We start from the raw sequence: 17,229 nt of genomic DNA, 5'->3' as shown, positions 1-17,229 counted from the left end.
CCCTGAGGGAAACGTGCTGGGAGGGCACGGTGTGTTTAGGGAAACAGGCCTTGGCACTTGCTGGCCATCCCAGGAAAATAAAAACATCCGGGCGGGCAGCCGCACAGCGAGTGCGAGAGGCCGGCACTCCATAAATCCCCTGGAGCAGGTGCTTTGTAGTCGGCACAAGGAAATGAGCACATTATTCAGCTCAGCTTAAACCCCAAAATGTTTCCTGTCCTGTGAGTCAGAAATAACCCTGGGAGATCATTCCTGGGCCATGCGGGAGCCGTGCCTGCCAAAAAAGTGCCACATGCCTGTTAGGCCCAGGAATCCACCGGGGAGGTCAGGGGTCCAGGCACCCTGCGACAGGGAAGCCATCCAGGGCAGCTCCCCAACGGAGGGGACTTTGCCACGGCAGTGCCATGCCACCAGTGCTGACACCAGTGTGTAACTGCTCCAGGACATGCTGGGGAGCCCCTGGGGAATCCTAGACCTGTCTTGGGCACCATGCTTCAGTGGGATGCAGGGACAGGGAGAGCCCCAGGGGACATTGGGGCTTCCTGGGTCCTGGATGGATGCCACAGATCTTCTCTGGCCTCTCTCTGGGATCAGAAAGGCAGATCCCCTGCTTTAGTCATAAGGTCCCCCTGCACCCCTCATCTCCCTGGTGCATCATGGGCTGGTGGCTGGTACCCATAAGAGCACCCTGAGGTACTGCCCGGCTTTAGAGACACCCTACAGGAAAAGACACAGATAGCTGATGTCTTCATGGTGAAAGAGACCACCTGGGCATGGGGCCAGGACCCCTTGTACCCGGCCTGGGTGTCCCAAAGCAGGTGGAGGGGAAAGAAACACAGCTGATGCTCCCAGCTGAGTATGGGCAGCATCTGCCTGAGGGTGGACATAGGTGACATGTCCTGTCCTGATGCCCTGCAAGGATACTCACAGGGTCCTGCCATGGGTCTGGGGCAGAGAGGGACACAGGTGTTGAGGACTGAACCCATGGACACGCTGGGACAGACCGTGCCCTCAGCTGGGGGGAACAACATAGCTGCTGCATTACCCACATTTTTTCCCTTTAAAACATTTGCCTCTGCTCCATTTTTTCTGCTGTTGGCACAGAAATCCCAAACCCAGACAAGGAGCCCTTCAGGTTTCCTGGACAGCAGGAGCATAGGAAGCCCCTATGTGCAAAGGTTGCCCCGGGTGCCTGTGCCTGTCCCCGTGTGTCTCATGCCCACCTGGCCAAAGCCTCCCCAACCTGGAGATGTTCCTCTCTAATTTGGGATGAGGTGGCTTTTGGAGGTGCTGGGCTCCTGCGGCGCCAGGGATGCCCCAGTGACATATGTACCCCAGCACAGTGGTGCCCACATGGCTCCTCTGCCCAGCCCCAGTGGAGCCAACTGTGCTGCAGGCACCTACTTGTGGTGCCTGCCATGCTCTTTACAGTCACCTCCTGAGGTTGACAGGTTTCTGGCCCCTCTCTCAGTGCAGAGGTGAAGGCACTTGGCAAGGTCCTGCAGCCTGCGAGCTCACGTTGCTGCACTCCAGGAGGTGGGAAAACATTTTTTAGCACTTAAAACAATCATCAGTTTTGGAGACCTGGGGCTTGGTTTTGCCTGATGGGAACCTGGAAAACAAGCTGGGAGCCTCATGGGCATGAGCTCCCCAGGGCAGGAGGGCATAGATGTGCCCTTGGTGCCCGCCATACTCTTGTGCAGTGCAAGGACCACCATAGACTACCATGGGCCACCATGGACAGCCACAGACCACCATGGACCACCACAGTCCACTGTAGACCATCTCGGACCTCCATGAACTGCCATGGGCCACCACAGTCCACCATAGACCACCACAAACTGTCATGGCCCACCATGGGCCGTCACAGACTGTCTTGGACCACCATGCACCACCACAGACCAGCACAGACCACCATAGACTTCCATGGACCAGCACAGACTGCCATGGACCACCACACAGATGCCCAGGACTAGGGAGCTGGGCACAGCCCTGCAGAAAGAAAACTTGTCAGCTCTAAGACCTGGGACACCAAGTGCAGAAAGACTAAAAAACTTGGTATGGGATCGAGGGACGGGGAAGGCGAAATGGAGTTACAGAAACCCTGAAGCATGGTGAGCCCCAGCCTTTCATGCCCCAGGCGTCAGGCTGGGGGACAGCAAGTGTACCAAGCCCCACAAGATGCCATCCCCACTTTGGCTCCTCTCCTCCATGTGCACTTGTGGGGGGATGCCCTGGTCACACAAGGGACACAGAGCTGGGGCAGCCACCCCACACGACCTCTGGCTTCCCCAGGTGTGCAGGTGACAGCAGGCACAGCTGATAGGTTGTAGCCAGTGTCCCTGGTTGTAGGGGTGTACAGTGGACAGTGTACAGTGTACGGGTGGTGGTGACTGGGCCCCCTCTGCTGGCATGCACATGCAAACATGGGGTGACCTGGCACCCACGCCCCCTCCCCAGGCCACCCCATGCACCCCATCCCACCTGTGGCAAGTCCCCCCCAGATGCTCCCATGCTCCCTCCACCCCATTCTGCTTTTGTCCCCCACATCTCTTTTTATTTTTTTTTTTAATTTGCCAAGGTTATTGCCTCCACTGGCTGCATCCTGCCCACAGCAGGTCCTGTGAGAGCATCACCACCTCCCAGGTGCGAGAGGTGACTCGCTGCCTGCTCCCTGCCTGCTGCAGGCAGAGAGAGGACACAGGTCAGAGAAGGCTTTTCCCACCCAGACTGCTGCCAGCTCTTTTGCAGCATGGTGCACCCTGGCCCATGCCACTGAGTGAGCCCAGCCCAAGGCTCACAGATGCCACCGTGGCTCAGGACACAAGCCCTGGGGCTGGGCTGCCCGGTGTGGGGGCACACAGAGGGCACAGGTCCAGGCATCATCAGTGCCCTGTGAACACCCAGCAGCAGGGGTGATTTTGCGGAGGCTGTGGTCCCTGGTGGGACTGTCACCACACTTGGCCTCACGCCCCATGGCAAAGCTCTTCCAGACTTTCCCAGCTTCTCCTCTCTTGCCTGTATTTGCTGCTGGTTGGATTTCAACCTTCCTGTGGCAGCGCTGTCCTTCAGCTCAGGCATCGCTGTTGGCTCCGTACTGCGGCTGGACCAGGGAGGGTATTTATAGCCAGCAACCCAATCCCCCCAGCTCAGGTTGTGCCAGGCTGGGTGAGGGGAGCTCTGCGACCCTGTGACAATGGGAAGGACATGCCATTCGTGGGGACAACTGCAGCGGCACTGGCAGGGCCAACGAGAGGGGCTACAATTCCCAGCAGCCCCAGCTGCGGGGGGACCCGTGCTGGGGCTCCTGGGGGTTTCATTCCCGCAACTCGGCACAGACAGCTCTGGTGGCCTGCCCCAAATCCTGAGAGGGGGCAGGGACCCCCTGCCCACCGCTCAGTGCAGCATCCCTCACACATCTGATGCCTGCAGGATATTGCAGGGCCAGCGGTACCAGCAAAATACACAGAGTCCCTGTGCAGCCACAGGGCTCCCCCCTGTGCCCCAACACTCATGCCAACCCCCCTTAGCTTGGAGCCTAGAGGTGGGGGCTGGCAACACCCACCCCACCACCACTCCCCCACGCACACAGTCCATCTCCCACACAACTTGAGCAGGCAGCAGACTGGGAATGTGAGGAATGCACCGCAGGCATGCTGCCCCCGCCAAGCCCCCCCTGCCCCACAGACACCCCCCCCCGCAAACACAGGGCACCTCTGTGTCCCCCTGGGCTGGGGCAGCCCCCCACTGCAGCCGGGGCTGGCATCCACTCGGGTCCTTCCCCAAATCCCCAGGGAGGACTGGCAGCCCTGCACTGCCCAGGTTATTCCAGCCTCCAGTGTCCTGGGGGACTGTGCAGGACAACCTGCCCCATAGCCAAGCCCTTGTCCCCAGAGCACTCACTCCCCTGTGCTCCACGGGCTGGGTCCCAGCCCCTCTGCTCCCCTTGCAGCCCCCCCAACTCCCTGCCCACGACCTCACAGGCCTGTGCCCCAAACCAGAGAGACTGGAGCCTTAAAACCTGCAGTGGTGACATGCCTGCTGCCTCCAGCCCCTCCGCCCCAGCATGCCCAGCCCTCAGCCCCCAAAGCTTCCCCACGCCAGCCAGGCCATGTGTCGAGCAAGGATGGGCAGCAGGGACACCAGACCCCTACGGCACAGCTCCCCACTTGCACCCTCCACTGCTGAGGAGCGCGTCCTTGGTGTGAGGGACATCTGGATCCCTAGGACATTCTGCTCCTTGGGCTCTGACTCCTCAGTCCACCCACCTGCACCCCAAATCCCCTGGGACCTCCCATCGCCCCCAGTGGGGATATCCACACCGAAGGCACTGCATGCCTCTTCCCCATCAGCTGGATGCACCCCACAGCTGTGTACCTCCTCTCACACACCCTCTCAGCGGGGACACCCCTCCTCTGGACACCCCTTTGCCAAGGACCCATCACACACAGCCCGCACCCCATTCCCCAGGGCCTTCCCCAACCCCTGCTAGAGAGGCCCTGAGGATGGGGTGCCCCCTCCTCAATCGCCAGCCCATGGGGCACCCCAAAACTCAGATGCCCCCTTCCCAACCCCTCCTTACTGGGCACCTCCTATCCCTATCCCCCCCGCCCCGAACCGAGATACCCCTTCCTCAACCCCACTCCCCCCCCCCCCCAAGGACACCCCCAACCCGGACGCCCCCTCCCCAGCCCCCGCCTCTCCCTGCGGCCCCCCCCCCCCCCCGCCGTGCCGCCGTGCCGCCCATGCCCGTGCCGTCCGGCCGGGCGGGGAGCGGCGGCAGAGGGCGCTGGCCGTCCCGGGGCGGTGCCGCCCGTGGGAGGGGGCAGGCGGCGGGGCGGGGGCGCGGCGGGGCGCAGGAGCCGCGGGCGGGCGGCGGCTGGGGCGGAGGAGCCAGCGCGGCCCATGGCTCCGGTGCTGCTGCCACTGCCGCCGGTGCTGCCGCCGCCGCCGCCGCCGCCGCTGCTGCTGCTGCTGCTGCTGGTACCGGTGGCGGCGGCGGGAGGGGGGCGGCGGGCGGCGAACCTCGACGGGGCGGTCGCCAACTTGACGGTGGCGGTGGTACTGCCGGAACGCAACGTGAGTTACGCGTGGGCTTGGCCGCGCGTGGGGCCGGCGCTGAGCCTGGCGCTGGAAGCGCTGGAGCGGGGAGAACCGCCGCTGTTGCCGCGGCCCTTCTCGGTGCGCGTCGAGTTCATGAGCTCGGAGCTGGAGGGCGCTTGCTCCGAGTACGTGGCACCGCTCAACGCCGTGGACCTGAAGCTCTACCACGACCCCGACGTCCTTTTTGGGCCGGGCTGCGTTTACCCCGCCGCGTCCGTGGGGCGCTTCGCCTCGCACTGGCGGCTGCCGCTCATCACCGGCGGGGCGGTGGCGGCCGGTTTCAGCCGCAAACGGGAGCATTACAGCACGACGGTGCGTACCGGGCCCTCGGCTCCTAAACTGGGTGCCTTCGTCTCCCACCTCCACGCCCACTTCAACTGGAGCACTCGCGCTGTCCTCCTCTACGTGGACCGCAAGACCGACGACCGACCCTACTACTTCACCGTCGAGGGTGTCTACCAGGAGCTGCAGGACGGCAGCAACCTCACCGTGCGCCACTACATCTACTCCCCCGACGAGGGCGGCCCCGACACCGCCGTGCACTTCATCAAGGCCAACGGGCGCGGTGCGTGGGGCGGCGCGACGTGGGGGGACCCGGCGCGGGACAGGGCTGAGCGCCTGGGGAGGGGAAGGAGGAGGCGGGGGGGGGCGGGGGGGGGGGGGGAGCGGATGGGGGCTCCCCGCGGGGGAACCGCGCTGGGCTTGGGGAGGGGAGGACGCAAAATCCTTCGTGGGGCGCGGGAAGGGGCTGAGGGTGCGGTGGGATCCGTGTGGGGCACAGAGGGGACAGGGGTGCAGTGGGACCCGTCTGGGGCATGGTGGGGGGACGGCGGGTGCTGTGTGGCACGCGTAGGGCAAGGGGCTGGGAGTGCGGTGGGATCCATCTGGGGTGCAGCGAAGGGACAGGGGTGCTGTGGAGCACACATAGGGTGTAGCAGAGGGTTGAGGGTGCAGTGGGGCCCTTGTGGGGCACAGCAAGGGGACAGGGATGCAATGGAACCTGTGTATGATACACTGAAGGACCGGGAGCACAGCGGAACCCATGTGGGGCACAGCAACGGGTTGGGGGGCAGTGGGACCCATCTGGGGCACAGCAAGGCATTAGGGGGACACTGAGACCTGTGTAGGGCACACAAGAGGCTAGGAGGGCAGCAAGATCTGTGTGGGGCACAGCAAGGGGATGGGGACACAGCAGGATCCATGTGGGGTGCAGCAACAGGCCAAGGAGACAGTGGTACCCTTGTAGGGCACCATGAGGGTCTGAGGACAGAGCAGGATCTGTGTGGGGTGAAGTGACGGGCCAAGGACACTATGTGGGGCACAGCAAGGGGCCAAGGACACGGTGGGACCCATGTGGGGTGCAGCAAGGGGTGGGCAGAGTGAGACCTGTGTGGGGCATGGCAAGGGGCCAGGGGCACAGTGGGACCCATGTGGGGCACACGGAGGGGTCGGCAAAGTGGGTGGGCAAAGTGGGTTGCATGTAGGTCACAGCAAGGGGTGGGTAAATTTTGTGGCAGTGGGTCTGGGGGAGCAGCAGGACCTGCACGGGGAATTGGGTGCATGGGGGACAAGGCAGGACCTGAGGCCCCCAGGTCACCCCAGTGCCAGTGGGGGATCCAGGGCAGGGTGGGGGGCCACGGGGTCCCTCTCCCTGCCCCCAGCCCTGTCACCCTGTGCCAGGGGGGAGTTGGGGTGGTGCCTCACCTTGGTGGGATGCATGGTGTGAGAGGTGCTGGGGCCACCCTACTCTCTGTGTTAGCAGGATCAGAGCATCCCCGGGGGCAGGTGGGACCCAGCAACCTCCTCGGAGGCTGAAGGTGGTGGTGTGGACGTGGCCATCTGAAGGGCAGCACTGGCAGTGGTTACGTGCCCAGACCAGCCTGGTGCTGACAGGCCAGGGTGGCCGTGCCATGCTCGGGCAGAGCCCCCCAGCCTGGCACCTGGGTGCCTGGGCTGTGCCCGTCCCCAGTGTGCCCAGGCACGAGGCCAGGGATGGCCCCACCCTGCTGATGGAGGGATAAATCAGTTTGGTGCCTTGTGAGCGCCCCAGGAGAGCGACTAAATTGGGAGTGGGAGGAAATGGAGGGGCTTATGGAGGCAGCTGGAGAGCAAGGGCAGCCTGATGCTCTTTCATTATTGATGAGCGGGGTGTATTGATCCTGGAGCCAGCCACTCTGCAATGCTTCTTAATGGATCCTGAGATGCTGTGTCATTAAGAAGGACATCAAGCTGGGATGAGTGGAGCCAGATGGGCCAGCAAGAGATGTGGCTGGGGCTGTGTGGGATCAGTCTGGGCATGCTTTGAGGTGCTGGACTGGGTTCCCCTGGGACTCAGGCTGGTGGGGTTGGGTCAGTGGGGCTGCACATCCCATGGTGAGCGGTGGGAGCTGAGCAGCTTGTGGCTGCTTGGCCAAGAGTTTGGGATGGAGGCTCCCTAGTGTGCCATCACCAGCCATGGGGTGTGGATCTTCACGTGGGATGGGGGCAAAGGTCCGAAGAGAGGAAAAAACTAAAATAAGTGATTCCCTTCAATGTTTCTGGCTTGGTGCCCTAAATCACCCTGATGGGTATTGATCCATCCTGGGGCAGGCAGGGGGTCATGGCTGCTGGGTGCCAGGGGAGGAGGCCAGGTGTGCGCAGAGACCTGGGGGCCCACAGCCCAGAGATGGGGGCATGGTGTGGGGCTGAGTGCTTAGCCCCATGGGGATGAGTGCTCAGGGCTGAGGTGCTGATGTTAGGTGCTTTCCTAACCTGGGGGTGTAGGGCAGGAAGTGGACACCCTGCCAGGCTGTCCCAGGAGTGCCCATCCCTCTGTGGCGTGGCATGGAGAGGGAAGTGCGACCTTTGGCCATAGCCACATCCATGTCCGTGCCCTGCAATGACACTGCATGTCATCCCTCCTTGTGTCACCTTCCCAGGCAGCAGTTTGGCAAACCTTTGCCGGAGAAAGCTGCTTCCCTGCCCCTCTGTGGGCCCCTGCAGCTGCTGATGCCCGACATTCACAGCTCTAAAAAGCAGGCATGTGGGGATGGGGGTGCATCCCCCTGTCCTGTGTATGGGCTGCCTCACACTTCCCGTTGCCCCTCTCACCGGTGCCTGGGCGACGTGCAGGGGCCCACGTCTCTCCTGCCACTCGCAAAAGCACTGATATAATTAGAGCTGTGGTTGAGGGAATTACCAGACCATCTGCCTGCAAAACCCAGGTCCCCTGCCTGGGGAGACGGCTGGGTGCTGCCACCGGGAGGGGGGTGCATTTGGTCCTCGCCCCTGCAATCCCCCTAGGCATGAGACAGCCGCTTGGCTGGGGTAAAGGTTTCTGCACTGCAGTGCCCTGTGCTGGTGGGGCTGCTCAGAACTGGGATTTGCTGACCAAAACCAGGATTTGCCCTCACTTCAGGGTTATCTTCCATCATGCCAGGGTTAGGCCATGTCCTGCCACCCTGCCTGCATGCTCGGGGTCCTGCCTGTCTCCAGGGACTGCGTACTCTGCCTCCTGCGTCATGGGCATGCTCTAAATAAACGTCTGCGTGCACTCCAGCCTTGCAGGACGCCATTCCCCTTGTCCTTGCTGATGCTGAGGCTGCCTTTGGCCATTCGCTGACCCCGGGGGTGGGGTGTGGGTGCGAGCAGGCAGGGGTGCTGCTGGCTGGACAGGAGGCTGCTAGCTGGAGGCAGCTGCCAGCGTCATGGAGAGCCCCGACCCGAGCATTGACCTTTCCCTTCTGTGCGGCTCCTGCAACCTGTCCCCAGGGAGTTGTCCAGGCGCCATTGATCCCCTTACTCGGTCGCCTTTGACCAGGCAGGCTTTTGCTGCTGCCGCCATGGGGGCCGTCTGCCCAGGGTGTCCCACCATCTGCCACCAGCTGTTGTGGCTCCCCAGCCCGTGCAGTGCCACGGGCTGCCTTTTCCTGGTGCCTGCGATGGGATGGGGAGGGTCGCATGCTGTGTCCCCATGGGGGGACCCTCAGCCTCTGCATGCCAGGGAGGTGCTAGGCTGCTCATCCTGGCCGAGAAATCTGGGGGTGGTACATTTCTGGGGGTGGGACTAGTGAAGTGGGGAAGCCAAGAGTTTTTGTTTGAGGTATTGCAGCACTCAGAGGGAAACCATTTCAGACCCTGAAATGGGCTTTTGCTTGTGCACAGCCCAAGCTGCTGTGATTTCCCTCTCCCCCGTGCCCAGGAGCAGCTCCCCACATTGCTGTGGGCTTCCTGTGCCCAAGCACGGTTGTGCTGGGTTTCTTCTCCCACCCATGGGCTCCTTTGCTGTCCCCGTGGGTGACCCTGTCAGCCCTGCTGCCTGCATGGCTGGTGCCCTCCAGCAGCAGGGACCCCATCCCAGGGCATGGGGCTTCTTTGTTGTTCCCAGCCCTCCCCGTAACCTGGATCTGGCCGGGGTGCCAGGCCCCACGCAGAAGAGCTGCGTGCTGGGGCCAGCGCCCGAGCGTGACATTCCTCCAGCACCCGCCGCCACCGCCTCCTCCGTTGCTCAATCCTGGGTTCCCAGCCAGGCTGGCTGGAGCAGGGGCCCTGGTTTTCCAGGGGGAGGGAAGAGGCAGTGGCAGGATCCTCAGCAAGGGCAAGGAGGGCCCCTGCCTGGGGGGGTTTCGGACTCTCTCGGGTGCCCGTCCCTATGGCCTCTGGTGCCCTGTGCCAACCCCACGCTGCCCACACACAGCATCTGGGTGAGCATCCCATCAGGGCTGGCTGAGCCCCCAGTAGCAGCTCAGGGCACACAGGGCCGCTGGCCGGGGCCCGGGCACCCCCTTGCTGCATGGGTCTCACCAGCGAGATGCTCTGTTTCCAATTAGCGCCGGCAGCCGCCGAAGGTGCTGGAATCCGGGAACCTGCGCATTCCTGCCGCACGGCCGCACGGCTGGCCGGCCACAAACCCAAACATGGGTTTGTCCGTTCCCATGGGGCCTCTGGCGCAAGCCCTGATGCCTCTTGGGTCCCCCCGGTCCCCTGGCTGGGGCTGGTGGGGAGCAGAGCGGGAGCTGCTACCAGGGGTAGCATCCCCTGGCTGGCTTTTGCTGAAGCAGGGTGTGCATGGGTGCTGGAACAGGGCGCATGGAGTCTGTGCATTGGGTGTCTGCCTCGTATTCTGGAGCAAGGGTTCCCCTGTTCTCTTTCTCCCCTTCAGCCCAAGGTGTCTGATGGGGCAAGAGTGGGTCAGGGCCAGCAAGGGTGGTGGGGCTGAGCAGGCTCTGTGGCCATGGGGCATGTGGCACAAGAAGGCAGTGAGCCGAGCACTGCCCCATCTGCCTCCTTCGTCCTCCCCGTAGCCACCAACTGTGCCTCTGGGGTTGCTCTGCCCCATTGCCCCAAGGGAAAGGATCCCACCCTACACTTGAGCAGGGTGCCCTGGGGTGGGGTGGCATTGTCCCCCTGACACCCCGCTTCTCACTGGCAGTGGTGTATCTCTGCGGGCCACCGGAGATGCTGCAGCAGATCATGCAGCTGGCGCAGCGGGAGAACCTCACCAACGGTGATTATGTCTTCTTCTACCTGGACGTCTTCGGGGAGAGCCTGCGGGGTGACTCTTCCCGTGACCCCTTCAAGCCCTGGCAGCAAAGCCCAGGCCAGGACTCAGGGCTGCGCAAGGCTTTCCAGGTGAGCTGTGCCCGCCTGCCCGGGGACGGGCACAGGGACCTCCCCAGCCTGGCCCTGGTGCATGAAGCAGAATTCTGTGCTCGGTTGCAGATGGTTCTGGTGATCACCTACTATGAGCCCCAAAACCCCGAGTACCAGCACTTCCAAACCCAGCTGATCCTGCGAGCCAAGCAGAAATTTGGGGTCCATCTCAACTACTCCCTGGTGAGCAAGTCAGCCTGTGTGATGGGGTGGTGGGGACCCTCTCCATGGGGCTGTGGCACCCCACCAGGGTGCAGAGGGTGGGACACAGCCACCGGCAATGCCAGAAGGGCCATCCCCGGTGGCAACAGCCACAGGAAGTGCCATCCCCTCAGGGTGGGTGCACGGCCCCAGTGTGTGGTTATGGGGCCATGGGTGTGAGTGTGACTCTGGTGTGGGGCTCTGGGGGTGTGGGAGGGTGTATGGCCCCGGAGTGGGGGTCTTGTGGCTGGGGTACCCCCGTACACATGGCCGCAGGTGCGCTGAAGTCCCCCCCCGGCAGATGAACCTGGTGGCGGGGTGTTTCTATGATGGGATGCTGCTCTACGCCATGGTGCTGAACGAGACCCTGCGGGAGGGTGGCTCCAAGAAAAACACCACCTACATCATTGAGAAGATGCGGGACCGCAAGTTCCAGGGTAAGGATAGGGTGGGGGTGGCCAGGATGGCGGTGCTGTGGGGGTGGTGGGACCCGGTCCCTGTCCCACGTGGATCTCTTCCCCCACAGGCGTGACGGGGCTGGTGAGCATGGACAGCAACAATGACCGGGACACTGACTTCAACCTGTGGGCGATGGGTGACCCCGAGAGCGGACAGTATGAGGTGGGGGCTGGCACCAGGATCCTTCCAACAGCTGGGCTGGGGGACAGAATCTGGGGGGCTGAGGGGACTCAGCTCTCTCTGCCATAGGTGGTGGGACACTACTCAGGTGTGGAGAAGCAGATCCACTGGCTGGGACGACCCATTGCCTGGGTGAAAGGGGCCCCCCCTTTGGACAACCCGCCCTGTGTCTTTGACGTGGATGACCCCTCCTGCGACAAAAGTGGGTGTACCAGGTCCCCATGTCCCTCAGTCCCCAGCACCCTTCCCTGCGGGTGCATGGGAACCTGGTACCTGTGGCCAGCCAGGCCACGCTGACACCCCCTCCTGCCTGCAGCTCCCCTCTCCATGCTGGCCATTGTGGCTTTGGGCACTGGCCTCACCTTTGTCATGTTTGGTATCTCCAGCTTCCTCATCTTCAGGTCAGTCGGGGCTGGGGGAGCCTTTGCCTGGGCACAGGGCACCCCTCAGCCTGGTGGGGGTTTGGGCAGGATGGGGTATGGGGGCCTGACCCCAATGTGCCCCCCAAGGAAGCTGATGCTGGAGAAGGAGCTTGCCAGCATGCTGTGGAGGATCCGCTGGGATGAGCTGCAATTTGGGAGCCCTGAGCGGTACCACAAGGCAGCAGGCAGCCGGCTCACCCTGTCCCTGGTGAGAGCTGCCAGTCCTGGGGCACCATGGTCCTCCTGCCTCTGCCCCCATCCTGCCCTCCCCCCCTGCATGACACTCCTCCCTTGTTGATCCCTCACAAGGCTCTCTGTCCCCTACAGAGCCACAGACCCATTGCATCCACCCCCTACACAGCCCTCCCTCCCTACATACCTTTCTATCCCCTATAGAGCCACACTTCATCCGCCCCCTGCATGACCCTCCATCCCCTGCAGAGCCACACTTGATCCACCTGCTGCACAGCCCTGAATCCCCTACAGAGCATTGTACCTCATCAAGCCCTTATGTGGCCCTCCATCCCCTCCATCCCTCACATACCCTGCAGCACACCATACCTCACCCTATAGGCTTCACCTCCCTACAGGGCATGCAGAGTTTGTCCTGACCCTTCAGAGCTCGTCCTGCACCATCCCCTGCACACTCCTGGGTGTCCCAGCCCTGCTCCATCAGTGCCTGTCACCTGCCCCTTCCCAGGGTCCCCATCCCTAACCCCCTCCTTCCCTGCAGCGCGGCTCCAGCTACGGCTCCCTGATGACAACCCATGGCAAGTACCAGATCTTCGCCAACACCGGCCACTTCAAGGTCAGTGCAGCAGGTGGGGAGCTGAGCCCTCCCCCCGAGACACCCCAGCCCTGTTGGGGTGCTCCTCCTTGCCTGCACCCCCACCCTAAGGGATGCTGGCTCCTTTCTCCTCTCCTCAAATCTGCCCAGCGGGTACTGATCTATTTCCCCTCCCTGGCACCCCAGGGCAATGTGGTGGCCATCAAGCACATCAACAAGAAGCGCATCGAGCTGACACGGCAGGTGCTCTTCGAGCTGAAACATGTAGGTTTGGGGTCTGAGCCAGGGTGGGCACCCTGCTTGCGGATACAGGGGCCAGTCGTGTCAGTGGAGAGGGCTGGTGGGAGCATCAGCACATCCCCCCACAACCTCAGCACCGTCTGGGCTCCACTTCCTCCTCCAGATGCGGGACATCCAGTTCAACCACCTGACCCGTTTCATTGGGGCATGCATCGACCCCCCCAACATCTGCATCGTCACTGAGTACTGCCCGCGGGGCAGCCTGCAGGTAGGGGGGCTTGGGGGCACTGGGGGTGACACTTAGATGCTCCAGGTGACCAGCTGGGCTGGGTGTTGAGGACAGAGCCATAGATGCTGGTGGCCACCCAAGCCTCATAAGACTCAACAGCAGAGCTGCCCGAGCAGGTGTCAGAGGCCAGTGGAGGGGAGGGGGTGGGTGCCATGGAGCCCCCCGCAGCTGGGTGCTCGGTGAGGCTGGTGCCACCATCCCCCGGGTCCTTGGCGGGTCCACTCAATGTGCTGCCCCAGGATGTCCTGGAGAACGAGAGCATCAACCTGGACTGGATGTTTCGCTACTCCCTCATCAACGACATTGTCAAGGTACCCAAGTGAGGGGCATGAGGTGCTGGGGGAGGTGCCTGAGGGATGCCAGCTTCACTATGTCCATCTGTCCCAGGGAATGGCCTTCTTGCACAACAGCATCATCGGCCACCACGGCAGCCTTAAGTCATCCAACTGCGTGGTGGACAGTCGCTTTGTGCTGAAGATCACTGACTACGGGCTGGCCAGCTTCCGCTCACCCTGTGACAGCGAGGACACACATGCCCTCTATGCCAGTGAGTGCCCACCAACAGGGACTGAGGGACCTGGAGGATGGGGTGGCCCTGCCTCACCACCCCATGGCCATGTCCCACCAGAGAAGTTATGGACAGCTCCGGAGCTGCTGCAGGAGGGGTGCCTGCCCACCCCAGGCATGCAGAAAGCTGACGTCTACAGCTTCGGCATCATCGTGCAGGAGGTCGCCCTGCGCAACGGCCCCTTCTACATCGAGGGCATGGACCTGAGCCCCAAAGGTGAGGGTGGAGGGCAGGTGTGGGGTGGTCCCATCCCTGCTGGGGAGGTCTGGTGCTCACTGTCAGCCACCTCCTGGCAGAGATCGTGCAGAAGGTGCGTAACAGCCAGAAGCCCTTCTTCCGCCCCTCCATCGACATCGGCGTGCACAGTGAGGAGCTGGCAGTGCTGATGGAGCGCTGCTGGGCACAGGAGCCATCCGAGCGCCCTGACTTCAGCCAGATCAAGATCTTCATCCGTAGATTCAACAAGTGGGTGGCTGGCGAGTGGGGAACGTGGCCCTGCGTGGGAGCAGGGACAACCACGGGGGCAGTGGTTGGGGGGCACCTCTTCCAGTGGTGCCAGCTGCCTGCACCCCGGCAGGGAGGGCAGCACCAGCATCTTGGACAACCTGCTGTCGCGCATGGAGCAGTACGCCAACAACCTGGAGAAGCTGGTGGAGGAGCGGACACAGGCCTACCTGGAGGAGAAGCGCAAGGCAGAGAACCTCCTCTACCAGATTCTGCCCCAGTGAGAGGGAGAGAGATGGGAGTGTGTGGGTCTGGGGGTTGGCATGGGGTCAGTGTGCACCCACTACTGTGCAAGCGTGGGGTCCCTTGCCAGCTCTCCATGCTGATGTAGGGCAAGGGGCACAGGGGGAACAGGGTTTGGGGTGGGAGCCCACCACCATCCTCCCTGTTCTTGCCAGCTCTGTGGCGGAGCAGCTGAAGCGGGGGGAGACAGTGCAGGCTGAGGCTTTTGACAGCGTCACCATCTACTTCAGTGACATCGTGGGCTTCACTGCTCTCTCGGCAGAGAGCACCCCCATGCAGGTGAGAGCAGGGTCTGGGGGGCAGCCCCCCTGTGGGGCTGGTGGTGGGGCTCATACCTTGGCAGTGCCATCCCTGTGGGCCGGAGGGACATACCCGCTCCCAGCCCCACATGCACCCTTCATCCAGGTTGTGACACTGCTGAATGATCTCTACACTTGCTTCGATGCCATCATCGATAACTTTGACGTCTACAAGGTGAGGTGGGGGGATGAGCAAGCGCAGCCCCCTGAAGTGAGGCGCGCAGCAGGGAGCCTGGGATGTACCCGCTGCCCCTGACCCTGCAGGTGGAGACCATCGGGGATGCCTACATGGTGGTGTCAGGGCTGCCGGTGCGCAACGGGAAGCTGCACGCCCGTGAGATAGTCCGCATGGCCCTGGCCCTGCTCGAGGCCGTCAAAACCTTCAAGATCCGGCACCGGCCCAACGACCAGCTCTGCCTGCGCATTGGCATACACACTGGTGAGCCCCCATGCCGACCAGCACCATGGCTGGGGGGTTGCCCGCCTGCCCTGCAGCAGCCCCAGGCACCTCTGTGCCCACAGGTCCTGTGTGCGCCGGAGTCGTGGGTCTGAAGATGCCACGGTACTGCCTCTTCGGGGACACAGTGAACACGGCATCCCGCATGGAGTCCAATGGCCAGGGTGAGCCGTGAGGCTGGCAGCTGGGGCCCAGTGCCATGGGTCATGGCCCGCTCCCGAACCCAGACATGTCCCTTTTGCCCCTCTGTGCCACCCAGCCCTGAAGATCCACGTCTCGTCCACCACCAAGGAAGTCCTGGATGAGTTTGGCTGCTTTGAGCTGGAGCTGCGTGGGGACGTGGAGATGAAGGTGAGGGCATGGGGACCCCAGTGGGGTGCCAGCCCTTCCTGGTACAGGGGCATGTGATGGGTGGGTGGGTCAGGGCTGGGGCCCCTTATCCCCCTCGGTGCTGGGGATGGCACCCAAGGACCAGCGCTTGGGGTGGGGAAGGCCTCACTGCCCCCCCTCTGCCCCCCCAGGGCAAGGGGAAGATGCGGACGTACTGGCTGCTGGGCGAGAGGAAAGACGCCAAAGTCATCTGAGCCTGGCGGCAGTGGCAGAGCCCCCAACCCCGATGGGGCCACCATGTTTCCCAGCACCTGGCCCCTCGGATGCACCGGCACCCCCGCCCTGGCCCATCACCACAGCCCCCCTGCTTCAGCAGGGGTTGGGAACAGGGTGGGTGGGTGCGGCAGCAGCCATGGCACCACCTGCCCCCTTCCATCGGCACCAGCAAAGCCCACCTCCCCCCCAGCCTCTGCTGGAGTGGGTGAAACAGCCCCAGTCCAGCCTGGGGGGGACCCCGTGTGCCCCCACCCTCTGGCTCAGCTGGCTCTGAGCCACTCCCGGGGCCTGGCTGCCCCACAGGGCACTCACCGTCTCTTTTCAGTACCTGGTCCCTGGCAGAAGTTGTGCTCATGTCACCCTCTCCCTGGGGGCGACGGGAAACAGGGGATCCTGCCGGGACTGACCCCTTGGCCAGGGCAGGCTTCAATGCCGTGGCTCCACCTCTTCCCAATATCCCCCTCCACTGTATATAGTCTCACCGGGTGATGTAAATACCCCCATCCCACAGGTGTAAATATAGGAGTCACTGCAAACTATTTTGTTGAAATACAAACTTCCCCAAATCCCTCTGTCCCCTGACCTCTGCTTCGCTCTCCCTGGAGCGCCAAGCAGGGTGGGGGGCTGGGGGAACCCCAACATCGAGCTCAGCGTGGGTTGGGGACAGCTGCTGGAGCTTCCCAGAGCATCGTAACCTGGGGGGTCTGGCTGCAGCATGGGTTGGGGTCTGGGCACGGGGACCTGGTGCAGGGCAGCTGCAGCAGCAGCTGGCAAGGGCTCAGGGCAGTGCTGGGAAGGCAGGGCTGCTGTGGCAGGGTTTGCTTTGGCGTGAGGGCTGCAGTGCGTGCCTCTGACTTTGTGCCCTGGCCGTGCTGCCTCAGCCTCTTACTGGAGCCCACCTGTGCCTGGGGATGGGGACGGGGGCTGTGTGTCACCTGCTGCGGGCGCTGGGAGAGGGCACGTCCAGGTGCTCAAGGATGGTGGCTTGGGGCCATAGCATGTTTTGGAGCAGCAGTGACCTGCAGAGGGGCTGGAAGGTGTCCCCACATCTGTGCTGCATGGCCCCACAGGGATCTAGATGCCAGGGACACAGGGCTTCCCCTCCAAATGCCCAGCCTGAGGACAACCCTTGGGCAGCAAGGACGCTGGGACCACCTGTGGCCCCCTGCCCTTTATTGCTTGCGGGGCTGGGGCTGGCTGATCAGGGAGGCACAGGGCTGCTCTAGGGAGTTGGTGATGG

The 17,229-nt window shown here is 63.1% G+C and overlaps 1 protein-coding gene across 1 annotated transcript; it reads left to right on the top strand.

The window, feature by feature from the left end:
• Window positions 1-4,842: 4,842 nt before the first annotated feature.
• NPR2 (natriuretic peptide receptor 2) lies at window positions 4,843-16,555 on the top strand. Its single transcript, XM_064438746.1, has 22 exons — window positions 4,843-5,668; window positions 10,514-10,713; window positions 10,804-10,917; window positions 11,237-11,372; window positions 11,462-11,556; window positions 11,644-11,776; window positions 11,891-11,975; window positions 12,084-12,204; window positions 12,730-12,804; window positions 12,970-13,047; window positions 13,187-13,291; window positions 13,552-13,623; window positions 13,700-13,859; window positions 13,941-14,096; window positions 14,177-14,345; window positions 14,458-14,604; window positions 14,783-14,906; window positions 15,033-15,101; window positions 15,191-15,365; window positions 15,449-15,547; window positions 15,643-15,734; window positions 15,905-16,555. The coding sequence occupies exons 1-22, from the start codon at window positions 4,906-4,908 to the stop codon at window positions 15,965-15,967; spliced, it is 3,231 nt and encodes a 1,076-aa protein (XP_064294816.1). The 5' UTR covers window positions 4,843-4,905; the 3' UTR covers window positions 15,968-16,555.
• The last annotated feature ends 674 nt before the right edge of the window (window positions 16,556-17,229 follow it).

The sequence above is a fragment of the Phalacrocorax carbo genome, chromosome Z (genome assembly GCF_963921805.1).
Source record: "Phalacrocorax carbo chromosome Z, bPhaCar2.1, whole genome shotgun sequence".
NCBI classification, from domain to species: domain Eukaryota; kingdom Metazoa; phylum Chordata; class Aves; order Suliformes; family Phalacrocoracidae; genus Phalacrocorax; species Phalacrocorax carbo.
This window is presented reverse-complemented; position numbering and strand designations above follow the sequence as displayed.

Coding starts and splice junctions, on each gene's coding strand:
- NPR2 (XM_064438746.1), top strand. CDS start 4,906: ATGGCTCCGGTGCTGCTGCCACTGCCGCCGGTGCTGCCGCCGCCGCCG. Junction 13,048..13,186: donor TGCTCTTCGAGCTGAAACAT/GTAGGTTTGGGG, acceptor TTCCTCCTCCAG/ATGCGGGACATCCAGTTCAA. Junction 15,735..15,904: donor GTGGGGACGTGGAGATGAAG/GTGAGGGCATGG, acceptor CTGCCCCCCCAG/GGCAAGGGGAAGATGCGGAC.